This window comes from Physeter macrocephalus, chromosome 12, assembly GCF_002837175.3.
Source record: "Physeter macrocephalus isolate SW-GA chromosome 12, ASM283717v5, whole genome shotgun sequence".
Taxonomy (NCBI): domain Eukaryota; kingdom Metazoa; phylum Chordata; class Mammalia; order Artiodactyla; family Physeteridae; genus Physeter; species Physeter macrocephalus.
This window is the reverse complement of record NC_041225.1, coordinates 5,574,507-5,599,811: the sequence shown is the minus strand read 5'-3', so window position 1 is coordinate 5,599,811 and position 25,305 is coordinate 5,574,507. Positions and strand designations below refer to the sequence as shown.

The 25,305-nt window shown below is 37.9% G+C and overlaps 1 protein-coding gene across 1 annotated transcript in view; it reads right to left on the bottom strand.

Annotated features, from left to right (window-relative positions):
* Positions 1-25,305, bottom strand: part of CTNNA2 (catenin alpha 2) — a 1,212,193-nt gene that overhangs the window by 64,948 nt on the left and 1,121,940 nt on the right. The window contains exons 13-14 of the mRNA XM_024129861.2: positions 9,022-9,173; positions 316-429 (exon numbers count right to left, since the gene is read on the bottom strand). Of these exons, the coding sequence (XP_023985629.1) occupies positions 316-429; positions 9,022-9,173 (266 nt within the window). The remainder of the gene's footprint in view (positions 1-315; positions 430-9,021; positions 9,174-25,305) is intronic.

Genomic DNA, 25,305 nt, shown 5'->3' with positions numbered 1-25,305 from the left:
TATCACCTGGTCATTGAATCATCTAATCATGATCCCCAACCCCCAACAAATCCACCAAACACATAAGTTTTGCTTGTAATGTGGCTGCTGTGTTTTGAGTTATGGAGAGAGAATGGAGTTAGAAGGAATCAGAATCAGTGGTGGTTACTTCCAATGTGTAAAATGTGAATTGCTAGAAACAACCCCAGATGAGGCACAGATTTCTGAGCCATGAATCTCTGGGATTCCAGGTCCCTGGAAATCAGAAATTCCCTCACACCAATTTGGTGAACACAGCCCCTGTGCACCAAACCAAAGTCCTGGATGTCCACTCACCCGTGCACTCTGCCCTGCAATGAGCTGGTCGTCCTCCGTCTGAACACTTGTCCGGCTACGTACATCATAATCTTCCTGCTCAAAGTCTGAATCATCCTCTAGTTCTTCTGGGGTCTAAAAATACAGAGGAAAAGGGAAAAATCAGCATACAGATCTCCCTCAACTTACAATGGGGTTAAGTCCCAATAAACACACTGTAAGTTGAAAATATCATGTCAAAAATGCATTCAATACATTGACCTACAGAACATCATAGCTTAGCCTAACTTACATTAAACGTGCTCAGAACACTTACATTAGCCTACAGTTGTGCAAAATCATCTAACACAAAGCCTCTTTTATAATAAAGTGTTGACTACCTCATGTCATTTATTGAATACTCTATTGAAAGTGAAAAACAGAATGGTTGTCTAGGTACAGAATGATTGTAAGTGGATTGGATGTTCACCCTTGTGATCGCGTGGCTAACTGGGAGCTGTGGCCTCTGTGCCTATACAATAATAATGGATAACATGCTTTAAGTGCCTTCCATATGCCTATCACTTTTCTAAGTGCTTTACATACACTAACTCACACAGTTTTCTTGACAGTCCTATGATGTAGACACTATCTATCTTCTCCATTTTACACATAAGGAAACTGAGACGTGAGAAGATATACCTTGTTCAGAGTCTTCTAGGGCAGGCAGTTTGACTCATGTACTCGAAACTACCATGCCGTGTTAATTCTAAGCAGATAAACACAGGAGGTGGCAAGGATGGTGCAGGAAGGGAAAACAGTGCATTAGTGTGACAATCTCTGCTCAACTGTCTTTAGCCAGAAAGCTGATGGTCACCCACAGCCTGCCTCTTGGCACATAGGAGCACCACCTCCCAGGGCTCTGTCTTTCAAAAGGAAGGAACTGGGCTTCCCTGGTGGCACAGTGGTTGAGAGTCCGCCTGCCGATGCAGGGGACGCGGGTTCGTGCCCCGGTCCGGGAAGATCCCACATACCGCGGAGCGGCTGGGCCCGTGAGCCATGGCCGCTGAGCCTGTGCATCTGGAGCCTGTGCTCCACAAGGGGAGAGGCCGCAACAGTGAGAGGCCCGTGTACCGCAAAAAAAAAAAAAAAAAAAAAAAAAAAGTAAGGAACCGATCACAGGCAGCACTGATGATGCAGTTGCCCATTCCCCATCTAAAAGGGCGTATTTTAATTAATTTTGCTGGTTTCTTTGGCTACCTCAGTGTAATTAACCAGGTGTGGTTATTGATGAAGCCTTGAGATTGGTCAGACAGGCATAAAATGGGGTCCTTGGTGCCAATATCACATTATGCTTAGTAATTTCCCAAGCTTTAGCATATCCCTCTTGTTTTCCTTCTCTTTCACATCAACCTTATTAATATTTACTCAGTCATCTACAGATGTTCAATATTCTTTCATAGGAATATTAAAAGAAAGAGGTTTTGTTCCCATGGTTTATTAACTCAGGCATGGGTGGGGTGGGCAAACTCTGGTTCACATAACTGGTGGTGTTTTCATTTTGGACAGAGACAAGAATCTCTGTTCATTTCTCACTCTTCTGGAGTGTGTCGAGGAACAGTTACAGCAAGTTGGTAAATTCTGCTGACAGATGAGATGACAAGATTGTAGACACTTTTCATCATTAGTTTTTGAAAAGGACAGAGAAAAATAAAATGGAAAACCTCACTCAACAGAAAAAAGGAGAAAATGACAGTACCTATAGTACTGTGTCCAAACATTGAAGTGATTTGCACATTCAGTAGATGAGTCAATGGCAAATGTAACCTGACAGCATAAAGCTCATAATGATGAGCTTGTATTCAAGAGGCTACAGCTCAGGAACCAAAATACAATTTAAAAATGAAAAAATGGCATTATTTCATTTTTTTTAATGTATAACTGATTCACTTTGCTGTACACCTGAAACTAACACAACATTGTAAATCAACTATACTCCCATAAAAATTTTAAAAACAATAAAATAAAAATGAAAAAGAAAATAACCTGGATGCGGACCCAGGGGACCTGAACATTTGGGGCCTAACTCTGCCTCTGATAGGCTGTGTGTCTTTCACAAGCTACTTAGAGCTTTTCTACCTCCTCACTCATAAAATGGAGATAATAACTGCTACTTGCCCTGCCTGCCTCACAGGATTCTAGGATCAAATATATATGAAAATGCTTGGTGAACAATAAAAGTAAACTAAAGTAATATGTGATAGTCATCATTATTATGCTTAATAATAAAATATACACTAGTAACAACAGCTACAATCATCATCATCATCATCATAGCAATCATTTTTTACTAACCACTATGGGTCAGACATTCAGCTAAAGGATTTAATCCTTATAATGACCTACCTAATGAAATAAATGTAATCCCCATTTTATAGATGTACAGAAAGGTTCAGAGTTGTTAGGTAAATTTTCCAAGGCAGCACACCTAGCAAGTCGAGGGTTCCAGAGCTTTTAACCATCACAAATACCACCAGACAAATGGATGAGATTAAAATATTTTCTTGTGCCTAAACTGTGCAGCAAACCCATCCAAGTCACCCATATACATAGTTCTGTGCATGTGAAGTTTCCTAGTTTCATGTAAATGTGTCTCCTATCCATGCTGTTATTTTTTTTTTAACTTATTCATTTTGAGTGTTAATTTCTGACTGGTCAAGGACCTCCACAAATTAAAGGAGACATGGAAAAATATTGATGGCTTGCAAATGGGCCAGAGATAATTAGACTTGTATCATTAGATAGTGTCATAGGGTAAAAGGAGTAGAAAAAATATGCAATTCACTGGACTGGAGGCTGGAGAGTGAAGGTCAAACCTCTCAGTTCTGTCCTTATGTGCTCTCAGGGAAGGCCTTTTTATAAAAATAAAGAACCACTTTGACCTACCCTTGGTTCCATGGTTCTACTAATAAAGTATTTGGCCTGTAAAATATGTCTCTTTTAAGAGTCTATCAGATTAATTTGTGCATATTACAGAAGCCCAAGTATATCATGTGACTTTTCCAGGGTCATACCACATGTCAGCTGCAATACAAGATCAATCTACCTGCCTCAGTTTCCCAAATAAATGCTCAATCTTCTCTACAACAGCTTCTGTAAAGAAGCAAAATGAGAAAAAGCTGAAGAATTTACAGTCATTTCACCAGGACATGTGAAAAATGTAGTAAGGACAATTTAAATGAACAGCTCAAATGTAAATGAGTTTCATTGGGAGCAGAAAGATGACACAATTTGGCAACTGCAACAGGAGAGTTTGGGGGATGCATGAAGAAGGATTTCCCAACAGATCTCTAATCACTGGAATGTACTGGAAATTAGAAAGTAGAATTAAAGATTTCCTAAAGCCAATATAGAACAAAATCTCCCTCATCAGGACTGATTGGCCACTGGCATCTCTATTCTGTATTACTCAGGAGGCTACCTAACTTAGCTCCTTTTTTCTGCCCTTACCCCACACTTTCTATTCTCACCAGTATAACCAGGATGTTCCACTTAAGATCTAACTCAGATCATGTTATTGTCCTGCTCAGAAAACTTCAATGGCTCCCATCTCTCATTCAATGGGGTTCTTAGGCCACATGTGCCATTCTCTCTCCCTGGAACACACTTCCTCTAATACTCTTATGGCTTGTTTCCTCCTCCTTCTCCAAGTATATTCCCAAATGTCACACAGTGGCCACCCTTCATAAAACCCACACCCATCCTGTGCTCTATCCCCTTTATACTGCCTTGGTTTTCACATTAACTAGTATGTTATATCTACTTGTTTGTTCTCTGTCTCCCACCAAAGGAATATAAATTCTTTGAGGATTGGAACCTTTGTTATTTTGTTCATCTCTGTATTCAGGGCACTTCCAACAGTAGGACATCTATTAAGAATTCAACAAATGAATTAAGTCATTAAATGAATGAATGACTAAGATCTAATTACCAAAAATGTTTTAAAATCATACTAAATTATTTTTAATTGAGTTAAGAAAACAAAACTAGCGAAGTTATGGGACCATGTTGATAACAGCAATCTGTAATAGGTAAATCAGTTTTGTCACATAAGTTGTTTCTAAAGTCTCTTCAATGCTTTATTTTCTAGCTATGACAAATATTCTGACTCCAATCTTTGCAATTTTGATGATATTGCTGACTAATTTAACAAATTCTATCTCATTAATTGATTGTATGAAGATAAATTTCATCCAGAAGGCTGAGGAAGGAAAATATTTCTTGGGAACCTACTAAGGCCAGGTCTACACTAGTGCATTATAGCTGCAGTAATATTTGTCCCCATTTACAGATAAGAAAACTGAGGCATAGAGAAGGAAATTAGCATGCCAACCACCCCAAAATAGTTAAGCCATAGGTTCCCAAACTTTATTGCTTTAAGCATTGTCTCAGTAATTTTTTCATGGTGTCTCTAGGCTAAGAAACAAAAGAAAACTAATGGTTCTGCTTCTTAAGCAGTTAGATCATAAAAATGGATTAAGTTGATTGGCCCTAACAATTTAGTGCCTGTTGCACACTGCATTACTTCTCAAACCTTGGAATACAGTTGAACATCCATTGAGATTGCTTTTTATCACAGCAACCACCAGAAACCCTGCATCACAAATACATGATATGATCAATATATGATCAAAAGGAATGTACCAACCTAATGTTTAAACTGTGAGCCACCTTCAGCTAGTATGTCACACAGTATCTGAGAGATGTTTATGTGTTTCCCTTGACATTTTAAAATATGTTGCAATGCTCCAGGGCATCTTCATGCCCATTTTGGGAGGTGTGAATTTAAGCTATAGAATCTTATCTGAACCCTGTCCTAAGCCCTATTGTTTCTCTTCTCTGCTTTCAAAAGTTTCATATGCAACCAAATTAATGGGTTCCAATTACAAAAGTTCAATGTACAGATATCATTTTTTGTCATGGTCATTCTATGAGAAGCAACTACTGTTTTGTTGAATACAGATATTCTGACACCAAGATATTACCACCTTCTATGCTACTTTAATTTCCAATATTAAATGTTTAACTCCTTGTGTCTTAAACATACACTTGTTCCTCCTTATTTGCAGATTCTATATTTGTGAATTTGCCTACTCACCAAAGTTTCTCATAATCCCTAAATCAATACTTTTGTAGTTATTCACAAGCGTGTGTGTGCAATGTGGCAAAAACTGAGTCACCCAACGTGCAAATTTCCAGCTGAGGTCAAACAGCACAATGTTCTGCTTTCTTATTTCAGCTCTTGTACTGTAAACAAGTGTCCTTTTTGCAGTCTGTTTAGTGCCACATTTTTGCATTTTTGTGCTTTTTGTTATTTCTCTGCTTAAAATGGCTTTCAAGTGTATGTGCTGAGGTGTTGTTTAGCATTCCTAAGTGCAAGAAGGTTGTGATGCACCTTCCAGAGAAAATGCATTGGTTAGATAAGCTTCCTTCAGGCGTGAGTTATAGTGTGGTTGGCCTTGAGTTCAATGTTCATGTATCAACAATATATATTAAATAAAGTGTCTTTAAACAAAAACATAAAACAATCTAATATATTGATCAGTTGATGAAATTGTGACCAGAGGCTCACAGGAACCTAACCCTGAATTCCCCCTAGAAGCAGTGTTTCAGTATTCTTTAATTCAGGGTTCACTGAATGTAATTACTGCAAATAATGAGAATCAAATATATGTTGGTGTGCCAGATTTGCCTATTCATTTTTAAAAATACCACATTAGGGTAATCAGAAAACTCCTATGTAGCTGATAGATCACCAAAGACAATCCTTGTAAAGAAGCAAACAAAAAACCATTTTATGGAACAGAGGCAGAGTTGACCTGCTCCCAAGGAGAAGTAGAAGCCTGAAAGGTGAGGTTGGAATACAGGAAGGACAAGCTTTGTATGCTTCAGAGGGTTGCCTGGAGCTGGCCTGGAGTGCCTACATACTAATGTCACCATTAAATATGTATTGATTGCTGAGAGGCAAGGTGATGGAGAATTTGACCTTTCAAGGTCCTTTCTGCATTTATTTTTGGGAAAAAAATTCTTATTTTTCCAAAGCATAATCAATACTTTGAGAGGAAGAAGGCATGGCCAGGTTTGCTGAGAAAGAGCTCTACTTGTCTTACTGTCTTTCTTCCGGACTTAGTGTAATGATTTTTTTTTTTTAAGCAGACTTAACTATCATACACAGAAAGCAAACCAAGAATTTAAGTACAAAATGAAGCCATTCCGGTGCTGAATGGAGAATGATTTTTAAAATGACAATTTGTACATACTGTACCTTTCTCCCTTCCTAAGTTTTAAGTGGTGTGAAATCCATCTGATCAAATCACTTAAAATGTCAAGATGGAGGAATGACACTTCATGTAACAAAGATATGGCATTTTTATCTAAAATTATGGTTTTTTACGGCTCATGAATGAATAAATGAATGATGGCTATAAACTTCCTCAGCCTCCCAGATGAATGGTTGTCACAAAAATGTGACGGCTAACAAAGCAGAAAAATGGCAAAAGAGGGAATATGCCTTGAGAATTATAATGGAATTTAGTGCCAAATGCTTTGAAAACATAACTCTCATGGTCTATTACTTTATTTCACAAGTTAGTATATAATGGGAAAAAATGATATAATTTGTTACAGGCTTAAAACGCTGACTATCCTTCCTTTACTTCTCCTCCAGTTCTCATACCTTTTCTCTCTGTCACTTCCCATCTGCATAGTTATCTCTTTTTCTTTCCCCCAACACACACAGTATTAAGCACTGTGCCAGACAATGCAACACAGCGAAGGGAAAATAAAAAATACAGTCTTTGATTTCCAAACTTTCAGTCTAAAGAAGGTAATAGACATTAAAAGAAATAGTGTAACGATTATGATCACAAGCAGAAAGAGTTATAGGTAGCTAAAGAATAGGGTCAGTATTTTTTTTTTTTTTTTTTTTTTGCGGTACGCGGGCCTCTCACTGTTGTGGCCTCTCCCGTTGCGGAGCGCAGGCTCCGGACGCGCAGGCTCAGCGGCCATGGCTCACGGACCCAGCCGCTCCGCGGCATGTGGGATCTTCCCGGACTGGGGCACGAACCCGTGTCCCCTGCATCGGCAGGCAGACTCTCAACCACTGCGCCACCAGGGAAGCCCAGGGTCAGTATTTCTGAGGGAGAAAATTTAGGGAAAGAAGATTTGAGCCAGGTCTTGAAAGACAGTAAGAGTTTGACAGATCTAAAATGTGGGAAGTTAGAAGAACAGGAAATATATTTGACAGTCTCCAAAGTCCAAAGTTGAACTCCACATTGTTACGTATAACTAGTATTGTCTGATACAACTTATGCAATGTGTAGGTGTGTATTATAGAGAGGGAACAATAAATCACAGATACTTCTCAAAGTATTGAGGGACCACACACAGAAAATAAATTGATTGTTACTGTTTTGCAGTGTTTAATTTAAGGGGATGTCGGTTTAGATGCTCAGTGATCACCCTGAGAGAAAGTGTTTCAAGATGCACTCAGCAGTTAACTCATGGTTTCACTGAGCAGCCTCAGAGACAGCTTTGGAGGCTGAGGATGGAGATACAGTCTAGGGCTGCCTCATCCAAAATGGTGGCCACAATCTACATGGAGCTATTGAACACCTAAAATATGGCCAGTGCCACATGTTGAAAAGCTAGTTTTGGATACCTTTGAGTAAATAAAATATGTTATTAAAATTAGTTCATCTGTTTCTTTTTGCTTTATTGACACAACTACTAAGAAGTTAAAAATTACAACTGTGCCTCACATTATATTTCCATTGGACAGCAGGCTTTTAAGATTAGCACCACAGACACATCTTCTCTGCCTCAAATCCTAATACCCACAAATATATCTGTGTCATCAATTTTGCTTCTGAATACATATTTAAGTTTACTAAGAAAGAGTTCTGTGGTTAAGAAAAGTGTTTGAAACCTACTGTGACAAATTGTTGATAAGGCAAGGAGAAAAAATAGTCTCAACTCATGATGGAATATTGTGCAGTGGTTAAATGGGATGAGGTAAGCTAAGTGACTTCATAGAGATAGAATTGGGTGAACAAAGCAAGCTGCAAATAACACTTATATGAGTTTTAAAATCTGCTGTATTATGTTTTCTAGTGTGTGTCTATATATAATTACTTAGACAATGGTTTGGAAGGCTCACACCTACCTGACTTCAAAAGTCTGAGGATGAGAAGATAGTAGGGTAGGTGATAGGGGAGGTTTGCTGAAAGATTATTTAGCCTTATTTATAATGTCTTAATTATTTGTTACAAGAAGAAGGTAGCTCTGTATCACTTTATTGTCATTATCAATATCATTATTATTATCATTATCACTAATACTACTAAGCTGGGTGATCTTCATTTCTTTCCATTGCATGGCTTTCTGATTCTAATGGGAAATAGTGTTAGCAATGGGGAATGGAAGGGGCACCCCTAAGTTGGTATCAAATTTAGACAACAATGTGTGTAAGAAGTAGGCAGGACAACACCCTTCAGGATATTCAGTGCTGATCTAGGTTTGTTGGGATCACTCATCCCTTTATAAGTAAAAAGCCCCTGTTGTCTGACTAAATGAGAAGCTAAACAGCTTACCAAGTTAAACTAAATAATTTTAAAAAACAAAGAGTAAATTGTTTGGGGCCCCTACTAGAAGTTCCATTCAGCTCCGAGCTACAGAGACCTCACATACCCTGATCATCAGCACAGCCTTTCTGATGTCCCGAACGCCGTCGTATACCAGGCGAGAAGCATCGATGAACTCGTTCTCTTCAAATGGTTGAGGGACATTGGCACTCAGGGCTTCAATGGCAACCTCCACTTGTTCAGCAAAGCGTGGCATCACTGCGTTAATCAAAGTGAAAAGCAGTGGATTAGACAATCTTTCTTTCATGCTCCCTTGTTTCAGCCCTTAGGGAAGATGGCAGGCTCTGGGTATCCCAACATTTCAATGAAGCTGGGTGCCTGCCTGTCCATTTTGGAGTGGATCCAATTTAGTGATCTTTGTGCCACTTACCTTCAGCAAGGAAAGCAAACCCTTACTCCCTGAATGGTGATGGTATGCAACAGAGCAAGTTTTTGAAACCTTCCTAAGGTAGTGTGGAATAGTGTATGTGAGTCCAGGTTTCATGTTATCCTGAGTTGAGTTCCAATTCTGCTAGTTCCTAGCTGTGAAACCTTGGCCACATTTTCTTAACCCTTCTAAATCTGTTTCTTTGTATGTAAAATATGATAGTAAGATCCTACCTTGGGGTTCAATGCGATAATGCATACAAATGCACTGGATGACATCTGGCCTTTAGAAAGCCTCAATAAATATGGACCTATCATTAGGTGCTAAAGTCATAGCTGGTTGAATAGCAGACTTTAATCTATGTTGTTTCATAGTAAAATGTAAATGAAATGATCCAATCCATTCCACTTCTGTCTGGAATGCAGGTCTTGAGACACTGGAGGTGGGGAGATGGCTGTGGAGGGAGGCTTGTGAAAAGACTGTGTAAGAGGGGAGATGGAACACCCAGAATATTCCATCAGAAAGGCTATGAAAAGAGACCAATGGACTCAAAAATAATTTGATTTTGTTCCATTTTCCCAGAACTTTGTTGATGTGCAAGAGGATACATATGAACATTTTAAAATGTGGGCACCTCTTTCCTTAATTAAGGACACCTACATACATACTGGAAGTCTGTGGAAAGTAAACTTAGTGGCCACTTAAAAAATGCTGCTGATTCACTGATTCTCGAAAATTATAATTCAATTTTTTCAGCTGTTATCTTGTTACAATCAATTCATATGGCAAAGGAAAGCCAAAAGCACAATTCTTTTTATTTACAAGGAAAATAACATAGAAATGTCATTCATCTATTTCCATTTCTGAATTTTCAGGCCTGATTCATCGTTATACTCATTTTCAAAGTCTGTGGATACTTTAACATCCATTCTAATCCCTAGTGGGAGAAACTCTGCTAAATTACTTTACTCTCTAGGGTCAGAGTATTCAAGATAAAACATTCCTTAAAAAATGTATTTCTACTAGGAAAAGTCAAATGTTATGTTTTAAAAAAAAGGAGGGTGAGAGGAAAACAGAGTAACCACTCTTTCAATAGAAATTATCAAAACCAAAGCATGGCAAGGGATGAATTTCTTCTGTGAGTAAATTGCTATAAATGGTTCTCTATACTACTTGATTTTTTCATTTGGGCCTTTAAACTGCTTTTATATGAAAGGAATTTGGAAGATATTGAGAATATTGCTGCAAATATGAATCAAATGAAAATATATTTCTAAAACCCACCACATTAAACTAAGACCATTTCAGCTTACACTTGTGGTGGGAATAAACTGTTTTACATTTCTAAATAATCTAGATAATTGAAACTGATCTCCTTAAGCATGAAAACATTTTTGTATGTTTCATTTTCACATGAGTATCTTAAGTGAAATTACAAATTCCTTTCCTTTCCTAAACTCAAAATTCTAAATAATACTAATTCCATTTGATATCTAAGCTGCCATAATGACCATCAACAATTTTACAGATGTATATGATAGTATCTGTTGCACTTAGCTGCACACATTTTTGTCCCTTTTTTATAACTGATAAATGACTGGTACTCCTCCATGTATGTAAGATAAATACTCTTACAAATCAATACGGAAAAAATAGAAAAATAGACAAAAGTTTAGAAAAGGCAATTCATGAAAAGGAAATCCCATATCACTGATAAATACATAAGATGCTTGACTTCACTAATGAGTGGAAAAATTACAATGTAAATAATGAGATAGTTCATACCTGTTGGGGGATGAGCAAACAAATTAAAACTTAAAATATCCATCTTACTGAGCATGTGGAAAAAAGGGAATTTCTTCTACTATAGATGGAATGAAAAATGGGAACATATCATTTTGGCAAATGCTTTGTCAAAATCTAGTAAAATGATGCTTTCCAGAGCCAGTCAGTGAGTTGCGAAATTAGCTAGGGCCTAGCCAAATGCTGACTTCTGAGGAGATACTGATTAGGAGACTGAGTACACTGGGGGCACAGGAATGTCTTTGTGTCTCTAGAGTTACAGTTGTTTTTTGTTAGGTTGAATATTCCAAGAGTTAACAATAACAAGAGTTACATTAAACCTGAGGATAATAACTGCTTTAAGGGAGCTCTTTCAACTGACTCTAACCCAGACCTATTCTGAGTCTTCTAACTCAGGGGGGAACCACTGTGATCTGTGCACCCCAGGTTCACAGACTATATATATGGACGGGACAAAATGAACTTAAGGATGTAAATCAGGAAATAGCCAGTATATTAAATCGAGTAAGTCCTGAGGTCTAAGTGTTTACTGGGAGCAGAAAGCAAAAAAGATATGTCATTTGTGAGAAATTTTAAATGCACAAGAATACTGTGCATAATTTAAACATATACTCATTTTTATTACACATGTTCTGAAAAGATGTATGTAACCTTAAGTTATAGTGGTTACCTTTGAGAGCAGAAGGAGAGGCATGGAATTAGGTAGAGGTCTTAAGGAGGCCTCAGGTGTATCTTATTTTTGAAATAAATAATAATGTGAATCAGATATTGCCAAATAATATTTTTTATACCTTGGGGTACAAGCTGAGTGTCAGTTACATGAGTGTCTGTTCCTTTTGTATTTTTGAATCTTTTCAAAATTCAAATTTAAAAAGAGATCAACATAATACCCTGAAGGCTTTATTTCTCCTTATAGAAGAGGGCTCTGAAAAAATAAAGTTCTAGCTCATGGCCCAAACATAATAGAATCCAATTTGATCCATAGTACTAAGTGAGGAAGACCCTCAGAAATGTTGACTGTGATCAAATGCTTAATATTCCACTAAGATCCACCAGCTGGAAAGCTGAGTCGAGTAGTCCCTATCCACTAGACCCTCCCAGTGAAAACCTTTGATGAAGTCCAAAAGGGAAAGTGGGGTTGTGTTGCTTTGTTTTATTTGTTCAAGGTCACCTTGAGGAAGAGCTGGGGAAGAAGAAAATGCAGGAATTGACATGCTCTCTTTCTCCACCTGCCTCTAACCCTGATTCTCTCAAGGGAGAGAGAAGAAAGCTAAACTGTAAAGGGACCATTCTCATAAGGGATGCTCTGGGGCCCCAAACATACCCAGTACTGCTCTGAAACCCCAAGTTTGGCAGAGGGCATTCTGTTTGCTCCAGCATGGAATACAGAATCTCTCTTGGGAGATTTAGGAGGTGCAGTTTTTGAAGGAACAACAGCGTTGTGGATGTGGTATTGTCAGAAGAGGCAGAAAGAAGAGATTGGAAGAGAAAATACCATCAATTTTCCAAGGAGGAAAAATGGTAGAGGAAGTGGTGTGGAATCCTTACTTTTCAAATAGGGGCTCAAAGGGCAGTTTAGCATTAATATTCCAATGACCTTATTTTACTCCTCAAGCTGATAAAACCTAGAACTTGAACACATTCCATTTGATATTTATTTATTGTAACTGACAAGACATCCATTTCTCTTACCACAAGTCAGTGTTTTTCTGGGTCTGACCCTTAAGAAAATTTTCTTCCATGCTCTGTTCCTAAGTGCATTCAATACTTATTTATTTAAGGCTTGGTCAACTGCTAAAACTCTTTAACCAACATACCTTTGCTCTCCACACTGGCGCTCTCTTTCCTGTTTTAGTTTTATCCTCTCTGGTTTTCAAAGTGATAAGACAGAAAAACAAAAGTTTATAGAACAATGATCCATCCTGACAGAACCTAAGAGGTTAGTTTAATTATGAATTTTTCCAACACTTTAATAGGGTTTGAAAAATGAAATACCATCAAAGTAATACTGAGATAGAAACAGTCTCAAAGTACTTCAAATATGATGCTGATTCTACTTCCCACTAATTAGGACAAAACACAGCATTGCCTTTGCGATTCACACATTGTATATTAACAGAATTTCTGATATAGGATTATATAAATAGAAGCTTCCTTCTACATTCCGAATTACATCCAAAAATGTAGACGCCACTTTACTGTTATTTATCAGAAATCCTGGATTGCTCTTAATAGCTTATGTCCTGAAGGGGTGATCAAAGTTGGAAATAAACTTTTAAATTCTCACTGTATTTTTGTATGCAGAGTGCACACTAGGCCACAGAATGATGATATTCCAGGAGTAATGAAATCAGAGTTAAATATGCCTATAAAAATCAAGGTCGCCTGTTCTAGTGTTGATCAAGATCCTAAAACAGAGGTGAGGATGATCTGCACTGAATCCTCCTGAGAGACTTCAGAGGTGAAATTTTAGAGCACAGGGTGAGTCAGTAAAATGAACAAAACATTGTGCTAAAGATGCAAACAGGACTGCCAACAACCATAAGAACTGAATCCAAGGTTAAATAGAGGCAGTAGAAATGACTAGCCAACCAACTCCATTGCCTCTGAGTAACCACCTAAAAGGTCCATGACCTGCTGTAAATGTTCCAATGACTTCTTTTAATATAGAGAGGACTATAAAATCTCTTTATAAAGATATAAACACAAACATCTGACACCTGACTATAATTCCTATTTGTCTCTGTCTCCCCACTTATTCCTACATATATTCAAATGTTCCAATTAGACTGAATTACTTCTATGTCTTCAAATATGACAGAGACACACCATGTCATACCATGTCTATGATCAATTTATTCTCTCCTACTAAAATGTACTTCTTTCTCTGCCCCTGGTAAATACCTCCTCAATCTTCAACAACCAGTTTAGAATTGACTGCCATTGTGAAGCCTTCCTTAATCCCAAGACACTCCAAAGTTGGCCATTCTCTACAATTTTATAGCATCCTAATTATGTCTGCACTATTATAGTACTTAGTACACTGTATGAGGATTGTTTGCCATTTCTGTATGTCAGCTGTTTCCCACAGGAGTCACTTTTAGGCAGAGACCATCTCTTCTTCATTCATTGCATCTTTAGCCCTTATTATGCTTCTGGCACAGCTATATCCAGCTGGGATAAGGATGGGAAGTGAAAGAATGGGATGTAAGAAGGAAATAATTTGTCACCGAGTATTTCAGGGACAAAATGAGCTGTATCACATTCCGCATACTAAGTTGCTCTCTTTCTGACCATCATTTCATATTAGTTCAGTAATTTTATTAAAGAGTTTCATGAGTCATTAACCAAGTTATTAGTGGGCATTCTAGGTTTGGTCTCGAGAGACCTTTCAAAAACCTGAGCTCAGAATCCTTTCAGGACCACTTGAGGAGAAGCTTCACCACTGAGCATGGAGAAAGATTCATTATTGTATCCTTGACTAGTTGACCAAAGCCAAACTAGCATATCTGCATGCACAGGGGTCATCCAATTGTGGCGGTGCAGTCAACCAACATGATTTCTTGAGTGTGGTCCTTACACAAATTTTATTCCTGAGGATAAAAAAGAAAAAATAGACAAGGCCTCTGCTCTAGAGAAAGAACCAGTCTAATAAGTGTTACTATAAAATAGAAAAATAAGAATGAGAACATTTGAAAATAATCTAAAAAGAGAATAAAATATTAGGACCCGGATAGAATTGTGGCCAATTCCAGTACAAGAATCAGTATAACCACACCCTCCCCATTACAAATAGTTATGATGCTTCCATTTTAACAGTTGAAGTTAGGCAGAGAATTAGGTGTTAATCAGAGTAACTGGAGCCAGAAAGTATTAATTTGGGGAGACTCTGTGGGGGCAACTCTAGTATCCCCCTACATCAGGAAAATACTACTTGATGATGTTTCTGTAGGTAATGGATTCTTTCCTATAAATGGTTTCTATCAGACATTTCTAAGAAATTTTATTCAAACAGCCCCCAGTTAGATGTCAGGTTAAGAGGAGAAGAGAATATAAAGGAGAGAATGATGTAAACCATCATTCAGGCCTGAATTTGGCCAGAATAAAGTCTGACTGGCATTTACAAGACTCTGTGTGTACCTTGATAGTTCAGCACATCCATGAAGCATCATCAATTAGAAAGGAGACTGTTTGAGTCTGAAGCTCCAAGTCTTACTAGTGTAGAAGTAGGAACTAACACAAACTGAAGCTGTAACACATTTGTTGCTTTGGTAACACTCAAAAATGATGGAGGACAAACCATAGCCTCTGGTCATTGTTTCATATTGATTCAGTAACTTTAGTAAAGAACTTCATGACCTATAATTAAGTCATTAGAGGATGTTCTAGGGTCCCCCCATCCCAAACAGGGACCTTTCAAAATCTTGAGCTCAGAATTCTTTTTAGGGCTGCTTATGTTTCTACCTATTGGACAAGAAATAATCAAGTGGATCTATAAGTCAACCTCATGAACAAAGGCTATTTCATTACTGTATGTAATTTATAGACCCATGCACTCCCAGTAGATGTAGAGGCTTTCCTACAAGTACAAGAGTGGCCATAATCTTGTTGAAACACTTGGCTAGCATTTCCTGCATTATCCAGACCTTTACTTCTTGATTTTGCACACTCGCTCTAATACCGGTTATGATTTTCATCACCACTCAGCTTCTTCTGAGATTAAAGTTTGAATCTCTGACACTAAGTCAAATGAAATGTTCCCTAGTAATGTCATTAGATTCTTTCTTCCATTTGACATGTACACTGTTACCTTTGAATTATGTACTAGCTTTGTCTTGTTTCTCTGTACAATTTCTCAAATCTGTCCTTCTCTGCTCCAACTCTCCCCTCCAATCACCTTGTGCCAATCTTGGCTTTTTTTTCTCACTATCTAGCTCTGTTATTATCCTCTCCCCTCCTGGTCAAATACTGCATAGCTCTATCTAGACACAATGGAAGGCACTGCACGAAGAAATAGGTACATTATGGCAGAAGTTAAACATGTCCCTATTAAATCCATGTTGTGGGATCTGTTCATATGTCTTAATATTCTATCCTAATTATGCTAGTCATCACCCTTATTGTTTATCCCATCTTTATGCATTTGCAAATATGTATGTGTGGTAGTCAGCCTCTGAGATGGGCCATTCTTTCCTGGTATTCATGCCCTTCCTTGTATGATCCTGTCATCTTGAAAGCGGGCTGGAACTAATGACTTGCTTCTAACCAATAGAATATAGAAAGGGGGATAAGCTGCCACGTTGGTAATTAGGTTACAGAAAGGTGCTAGCTTCCCATCTTCCTTGCCTTTTCTTGCTCTCTCACTTGCTCACCCTGATGGAAGCCAGTTGGTCTATGGAAAAGCCTCCATGGCAAGTAATGGAGAGGAGCCTCTGGTGAACAGCCAATAAAGAATTGAGGACTTACGTCCAATAAGAAAAGAGCAACTGAGGCCTTTCAACAACAACATGAGTCAGCTTGGAAGCAGGTCTTTCACCAATTGACCCTTGAGATGACTGCAGCCCTGGCCCATACCTTGATTTCATCCTTGAGAGAGATCTTGAGGCAATGCCACCCAGCTAAGCTGTGCCAGTCTCCTGACCTACAGAAACTATGAGATAGTAAATGTTTGTAATGTTAATCCATTAAGCTTTGGTGTGATTTGTTACACAGCAATAGCTACATAATAGAATATGCTATGCCAGAAGTAGAAATAACAGTAAAAATAGTCAAAGATGTATTAAAATTTCTGTTCATTCATTTGTAGCAGCTATGCTGGTCTAGGTTTCTGGTATATTTATTGCACTCAGGCAGAAGCTTAATTGAATCTCGATATTTGATTATATTTATTTACAAGTTAACCAGTTTGAGCTTCAGTTTACACAAGTGTAAAACAGCGGGCCTTCTGGTTTTACATAAGGTTTAAAAATAATACATTCTACAAATTTTAAATATAAACATAGGTAGTACTTAGTCACTGGGGATAAAGTGGCAAATAAAATAAATATGATCTTGCCTTCAAGGGACTAAAAAGTGGGATGTATGTAAGATGCTTCCCACTGTGCCAAGCACACAAGATTCACAGTAAATGTTTCTTGTAATTGTCATCTTCACACCATGACCCTTTGTATCTACCCATCCACGCCCCCTTTTTCTTTGTTTACAGCAGGGAAGATCATCCGGTCTCCTTTGGATGGAGCTTGGAAGTACAACTACGTGCATGATTCATCACCAAAGATTGGGCCTTGTGGGAGTGAAGTAAATTGAAAATAGCATACAAATTAGTGTTGAAATCTCTGAAAACTGGGAATTTGGTACAATTTATCTGAAAACTGAATTTCCCTGCTTTTATGCCCTTCTCTCTCCTTGGCAGGACTACATCATCCTTCTGATGGTTTTGCATTTTTAATAATGAATTTCCTATGAAATCTGCCCTCAGGACAAGATTTTATAAACTCACTGTTAGAATTTTCATTTTATCTTCATTGCCAAGAAAGCCAGTGTCAAACACTGTATTACAGTATGACCTCACCAGATCCATGAAGAAAGGAAATCTTTAAAAGTTAGAGACTTTACCAAAAAGCTCGTAACTGGAAAAAAGAAAAATCAAACCCAGCTTCCCTATCTCAAATTAGACACTATTTCTAAAAAACCTCTCCGCTTAACCTAATATTCTTGTGAAAGTGTTTTCCTTCTACCTCAAATGCATACTACTATTTTATATTAGCTGATTGATTGGATGTGAATCTTGAGTAAAGTAGCCCCAAATATTTTTTAAATGTGGAGGAGGGAGTATGGAAATAATATTTAAACTCTCTAAATTGAAATCATTCTCTGTCTAGGCCAGTGATATACTAGCTTTCACTGTGCTTTCTCTTGATAACTCTGAATCAAGGTAGAAGATATTGAGATCTGGAAGCTAGGAGCAAGGACAAAAGAAGCCCAGCTTAATCTGCTCCCTATTCCCTGGTGACTATTTGTCAGCTGTTTTTACCTCTCCAGACAACCATCAGCATCCTCCTGGCTAGTCCTAATTCTTCCATGCTGTGTATATTCTTGGACTTTCTTTCGTCAGAGTCAGTCATCTGTTCCCTCTGTGGGAGTTCCTAAAGGCTGCCATTTTCATAAACTCATGTTTGGAAAATTATAATGTACATTTCAAACATCAAAATCAAACTCAAGCTCCAGAAGGCCATACATAACCCATGAGCTGAATTGTTTGATGAAAGATGAAAAAGGACTGCTTAGAAGAAGGAAAAAAAATCTTCTAAATTCTGTCCACGATAACTACCCTAAGAGAATCAGGCAGCATGCATCTGCTTTTGTCTAGACACAAATTCCTTTCCCCAGGGAAAGAAAATGCTTGCTTGGAAAGTTCTTACATTTTAAAATCAGCATTTCAAAAATAATCACAAATTGTTTATAAGTTAAGAGGAAAGGATGGCACATTTCATTCTGAAACTTAAGGAATGAGTAAAGAATTGAACATGATGTCTTATTTAGGTTACAGTGTTTGTAGAAACTTAGCTTGATAAATAGTTAATTTTGGCATCAGTGAGATTTTAAATTTTAAGATGTAATAAAATAATTGCTAGGAATTATTGCTCTTAGATTAAAAGATTCTGATCTTGATCATTAAGTGTGTAATTTTTAGAAAGGGAAAAACCCCTAAAATAAGGTATTATTCTATGTCAGTTATGTTTTTTATTTATATTAATAAACATGTTTGTGCTTCAACTCTCATCAAGGCTGGAGGAAATGAAGAGGTAGTCTCAGATCTCAAGGGGTTAAAATTAAATTAGGAAGCAACACACACACACCCACACACAAACACACACACACACACACACACACACACACACACACCTGGATAGAAAATAGAAGGGGGACAGAGAACAGAGAGGTACCTTAAGACAGAAAAATGGGCAAACACAGAGTTTGCAACACCTGGTAGGAACTTAATGAGTGAGAGTGAGTAATGAGGTACAGAGGAGTGGGATTGGCTGGTGTGGTTACAGAAGACTTCACTTCTCTAGGAAGAAATCAGCAAGTGTTAGAGAACAGGTAAAATATAGAAAAGCAAACCAAGTGGGGAGGTAATTGGGGGTCAATTTGACAGGAATATCCAGCATCTTTCTGGTTCTTATGTCCATATGTTATCCCAGCTACAAGCATAGTTTCTTATTTTTCCTAATAAAACTATTTCTGGAATATTCTAATGATGTTCCCATTCAAGTGATTGTTGACATAGTTTTCCTTTCTTTGATTCCAACACCTATTGCTGACGTGGTAGGGATTCTGGGTAAAAGGAACTTACTGCTGCCTCACTTGTGCCCAGTTAATACACCCTGGCCACCAATTCCTGTGGACCCCAGCACTGGCCCTTCTGCCATACCATGGCCACTACCATGGATGCTGATCCCTCATATCCTTGAAGTAACAAAGAAGTATCATGTCCTTTGCAATCCCCAGGATTCTGAGTCTATGATATGACTCACACAGAACTGGAAATTCATGTCTCCCTTTTAGTTTTACTTTGAAAATTGGGCACTCGAAAAGTGCTGTTTCTTCCACTATGTTGCTCCATAAATGTGTAATTGTGAGCCTTCCTATATCCATCCTACCCCACCTCCACTTCCATGTTAGAAGTTTATTATCAGGCCAAAATTGTTTCTCTTGGGACTTCTCGGGTGGTCCAGTGGTAAAGAATCCGCCTTCCAATGCAGGGGACACGGGTTCGATCCCTGGTCAGGGAACTAAGATCCCACATGCCGCGGGGCAACTAAGCCCACACGTCCCAACTACTGAGCTTGTGCATCTCAGTGAGAGATCCTGCGTGCCTCAGCGAAGATCCCGCATGCCACAGCTAAGACCTGAGGCAGCCAAAAAATAAAAAATAAAATAAAATGATGAAAATAAATAAAGTCAATAAATTTTGTTTTAAAAAGTGTTTCTCTTATTTTCTCAAGTTGTATTCTCCTTAGGTGGTTCTTCAACCCCTCACACTGAGAGAGCTGGTCATGTGTGAATTCTAGCAGAACATATTACAAACAAGCCAGTATAGAGAAGATATTTTCATATTTCTTCATGGCCAGGACTTTCTGATCAAAAATGACTGGTAATCTGGTTCAAGGTATGACTCAATAGCAGTCCTAAAATGGTGAAATAATCTGGAAAGAGATTTACGGGTTTATGTCCCCAGAGATATGTATTTACATTTCAAAAGGGAATAAAACCAGGAGTCATTCATTTATATTCTAAAGGGTTGTAACAACCTGGGGACCTTTCCTGGAGAGAGTTTATTAACATTAAAGAGTGAAGGTTTTTCTCTCCCTCTCAGGAGGGGAGGGAGACAGCTGAGCACCAATTGCTGTATAAACTCTCAGATTCATAATTTTGTGGTTCTTCTCCTGTAGTATGGACCTCCTTCATGTGGGCAGACTTTACCTGACCTTATCACACTGCCTTGAGAGGTAGAATGAGGTATAGGGAACTGGCAACGTTATTGTTACTAAGAAAGAAGTTTGTTCTCTGAGCAAGAAACCTTGCATTTGCATTCAGGATAAAACAAATAAATATCGATATTAAAAACCATCAGCCAGATCTGTACAATACTTCAAGTATGTAGGTTTCAGACATATGAAAGAGGCTTTGAGACAAACTACATGTTGCCTGTTTAAGGGCTATTAAGTGAATGAAATTTCCTTCTTGTTCCTCCTACACTTCTGACTTCCACCTCCATGACTAGCACAACCACCACTTAGTAAGACATTTCCTCCATATTGTAATCATTTTGACCTTTCAGGGGGAAATGAAATGCTTTACATCAATAGTAAGGGTTATATTAAAATGCATTTAAAATATATTAGGAAGTCTAGGCTGAGCTGAATCTCAGTCATTACAGCTTCTGTGGAAATTCATTACTTTCATAATTTAATTTCAAGGTCAGTCACGGAGAAGTGACAGACGATAATAGTCCTTCCTATCTCTAATATCTAATATTTCTGTCTTCCCAATAATCTGTCCTTACTGCCTTCTTCTGATATTGATCTTACTTCTGTCCATACCCCTTGCCTCTGGTCACGGGGATAGGCAGGTCACCCAGACATGTCCAATGATAAAACTTGATCTCACTAGCAACAGAAATCAGTCCAAGTGAAATAAGCATACCCCCAAGTGGCCAAGAAGATTGCTCTTCTTTGATGTGTAGAAAGTAGGAGGAAAACAAGCATCTCTACTTATCCTGGAATCTTGAGTTATAAGCCTAAGGCTGCTGCTAGTGGACATATTCTCCACTGAAAAAAAAATCATATCTTAATTTTTCGTATTCATTTAATCAATGCATACATATTAAAGGCTAATGATGTGATAATACTTGTCTAGGCCCAAGGCACGTACAAGAACACCTGCCTCTAGGAAGTGACAATCTATCTGTGGACCATTGACACTGAAGAGGACGTACTAAATGTCAACAGACTCATAGAAATAGATCCCTGTTGTCTCTAGCTGAGACTTGAGTCAGATCTTAAAGGATAAGTTCAATACACAGATGTAGAGGAGGAGGAGAAAACGGGGAAGATGACACGAAGGAGAGTGGGAACAGCATGGATGTGTTTTAACTGGAAAATAATAAATACACCTGTCCAGATGGAGCAGAGGGTTTATACAGAGGATTCATGGGCAGTGATTGTCCACGTTGAGTGCAGTCATGAGGAAGCCAAGAAACAGTGAAGCATATATCCCAAAATCAATAATATTGACCATACTTGGATGATGAAACACCAGGCAATACATGAGAAGCTTGAGGCTCAGGGGCATTAACTAATTTGTGTAAAGTCACATTTAGAAGTCAAGGAATTGAGTTCTTCTGATTCCTTACCTGGATTTCATCTATACATTGTACTGACACAATGGTACCCCTCATTATCATTTCTAGTTTGGGTGCTTTCTATTTGTTCCTCTTACTGGGCAAAATACACAGGAATGCTGTAAAAAAAAACCTCTTTTATGAAAACTTTACATAATAGAAGCATGAAATTACAAATTATACCATCTCTACTAAGTGAAAGAAGTCAATCTGAAAAGGCTACATACTATTTGATTCCAACTATATGACATTCTAGAAATGGCAAAACCATGGAGACAGTGAAAAGATCAGTGGTTACCAGGGGATTGGGAGGGGGAGAAGGTTGAATAGATGGAGTACAGTGAATTTTTAGGACAGTGAAAAATACACTGTATGAAACCATAATGATGGATACATGTCATTATACATTAGTCCAAATATAATAGAGTATACAACACCAAGGGTGAACCAAAATGTAAACTATGAACTTTGCGTGATTATGATGTGTCTGTGTAGGTTCACCAATGGTAACAAATGTACCACTTTGGTAGGGGATTTAGATAATGTGGGACACCATGTATGTGCAGAATCAAGGGAATTGATTCAGAATCATGGGAAATCTTAATAGCTTCCCCTCAATTTTGCTGTGAGCATTTAACTGTTCTTTAAAAAAAAGTCTTGAAAAAATTTATACCATCTGTTTGGCCCAAGTGTTCTCCAAAATAATGGAATTTTCACTTTCATTTACAAAGTGCTTAATAACAGAATCCTCATTAAAAAGATTTCATTTTTTTCTATTCTTTTTGGGCTCCCTCTGAAGAAAGAACTGCTGGCATCTCAAAGATCTCTCAACCTGATGATATTGACATTGCCACAAATTTGCATCAGCCATCAAATTTACAAAAATGGCATTTCAATGTAATCTGTTCTGTGAAGGATGAGCTACTTTAAACATAATATCATTGAATGTACTTTCAGGCCCCTCAACTTTCCACAGCAATCTGCCTTTGCAAATGAGATCTCTGAAAATGGGTCTCGTTGGGTGCACTCGCTACCAAGCTATTGGCAATTTGTTATAATTCAGGTTTTATTGAAGAGCCCATCAAATATGTTAGTATTTAATGAGTCTGATGTACATCGAGTTTATTGTGCTTTCATCTGCCTAGATTAGTTTTATAAAAAATAAATAGGTAAATTTTTATGTAATGTTGCCCTAGAATTTTAACATACTAATAATCCACAAAATTGTGTTTTCAAATTAACTCAGCATTCATAGCAAGACAAAAAGCACTCTTCAAAAAAATTTACTTACTCTTTACTAAGTAAAGTAATTTATGGAAAATTAACTACAGACTGTTTCATCACTCTTTGGATCTCTCTCAATTTCTAGCCTTTCAGTGAAGGTAAAGTGGGAGCTCTCTCTACAGAGACCCACCCCTGCATCATTTGCATGTTTAAACAGAGGTTGGCCTGTATTTGAAAACCGCATTAGCAGCAAAGTCTGGTCTAGTCAAGACTTTTTGAGCATTCTGTCCCTTTTTTTTCATGCTTGGTAATAGACTCTCACTCCACTCCCTTCACCGTACCCTATGGCCATCATGCAGAGGCTCCATTTAGTCTTGTCTAAAGTTGCTCTTATTTTGGAATATTATTTCTCGTGTGGCAGTTATTTTCCATGGGGGTTATTCTGTCCACCCAAGAACATCTAGCAATGTCTAGAGACAATTTTGATTCTCACAACTTGAAGTGGGAAAGGGAAGATGTCCTATAAGCATCTAGTGGGGTAAGTTCAGGAATGCTGCTGAGCACCCTTAATGCACAGGACAGCGGCCTCCACCCCAAGAAAGAATTACCAAGACTCACATGTCAATAATACAGAGGTTGAGAACTTCTGCCTTAGGGTCTTTAACAACTCAGATATAAAACTGGGCAGAACCTGGTAGGTTGGTGGCAAGGCCAAAGAAAACATGATGCTTTGTCTTCCATGTCCTGGACTCTTCCTTTTTTTTTTCCTTCTTCTCGCCTTCCACTCCTTGCCCACTGCTCCATGTTCTCTCCTCAGAATAAAATGTACTCTCAGTTTTATAAACTTGCATAAAAAAGTGACCAATTCAACGTTGCACTAAGATTTTTTTTTTAAATCAGGAGCAAAATGTTAGCCCAAAGGTAGAAATTTGGGTATTAGTGATCTGTATAGGAGTTTTTATTTGAAGAACGTAGCCCTCCTTAGCATAGCCAGACACTGACGAGGGGACTAATCCATTTTATAAAATCTATATAACCTACAAAACTCTGCATAACCATAATCAGAGAACTGATCTTATGTTCTTCCTCAAACTCCATGTGTGTAGTATGTCCCCAACAATTCTAATTAGCAACCAGTGAATTTTAACAGCTAAAGCTTTTTTTTTTTTTAGTTTGTTTCTTATAGAGAAATTTCTTATTGAGAAATGCTAGGTATTAAGTCATCATATAGATCACACATTTTAAATCTCATGTTCCACATGTTCAGATGACCAGTGCGAATGTGACAGAGCACCATCCCTTCTCTTAAGCCCTGCTGGCTTCAGAGCAGAGGCATTCTCCCTCCATGGGGAATCTGTGTGTATGTCAATTGTTCTACTCACAGCTAAAGTTTTGCTTTCATTTCTTTGACAACGTCTCTACTTACCCATAAAGAAACTATTTGTTCCTGTTTAGGAAAGAGAAGAACCACTGGGGACAGAAGCAAAATAATTTATATACCTTGTATATTTTAGTTCTTAGCCCAGTAATATCTACATTTCCTTGACATGTATTCCATTTTCTACTAGTTTTATAAACTGTTTATTTCACTCTCTTCTACCTGGCTTCTTTCCTAGTGATCTTCAATAGATGCTGAAAAATAGAAAGAATCTAAATGTCTTGCTTATCTTTTCTGTTCAATTATGAATTGGATGTGTATATCAGAATCAGGAAGGTGCCTTTAGTTAAGTACCCCAAGTATTCAATCACTGCAAGGAAGGGCTGAGATGAGAATTTTTAAAGATCTGAAAATTGACAAATAAGAGCAAAATCTTCGTTAGCAACAACAATCCAGGATGGATTGCTCTGTTGCACTGATTTTTTTTTTTTCAGTTAAAAAAACTTCAACCAGAATATTATTTACATTTCAAGACTTTGGGTGAAAATTATGTTAAAATATTTCCATCAGCTAGGCATACTGCCCTTGTCTTTATGTTGATTTTGACCCAATGGGCACCACTCCTTCTATTTATTAAAGCACCCCAAGGCTC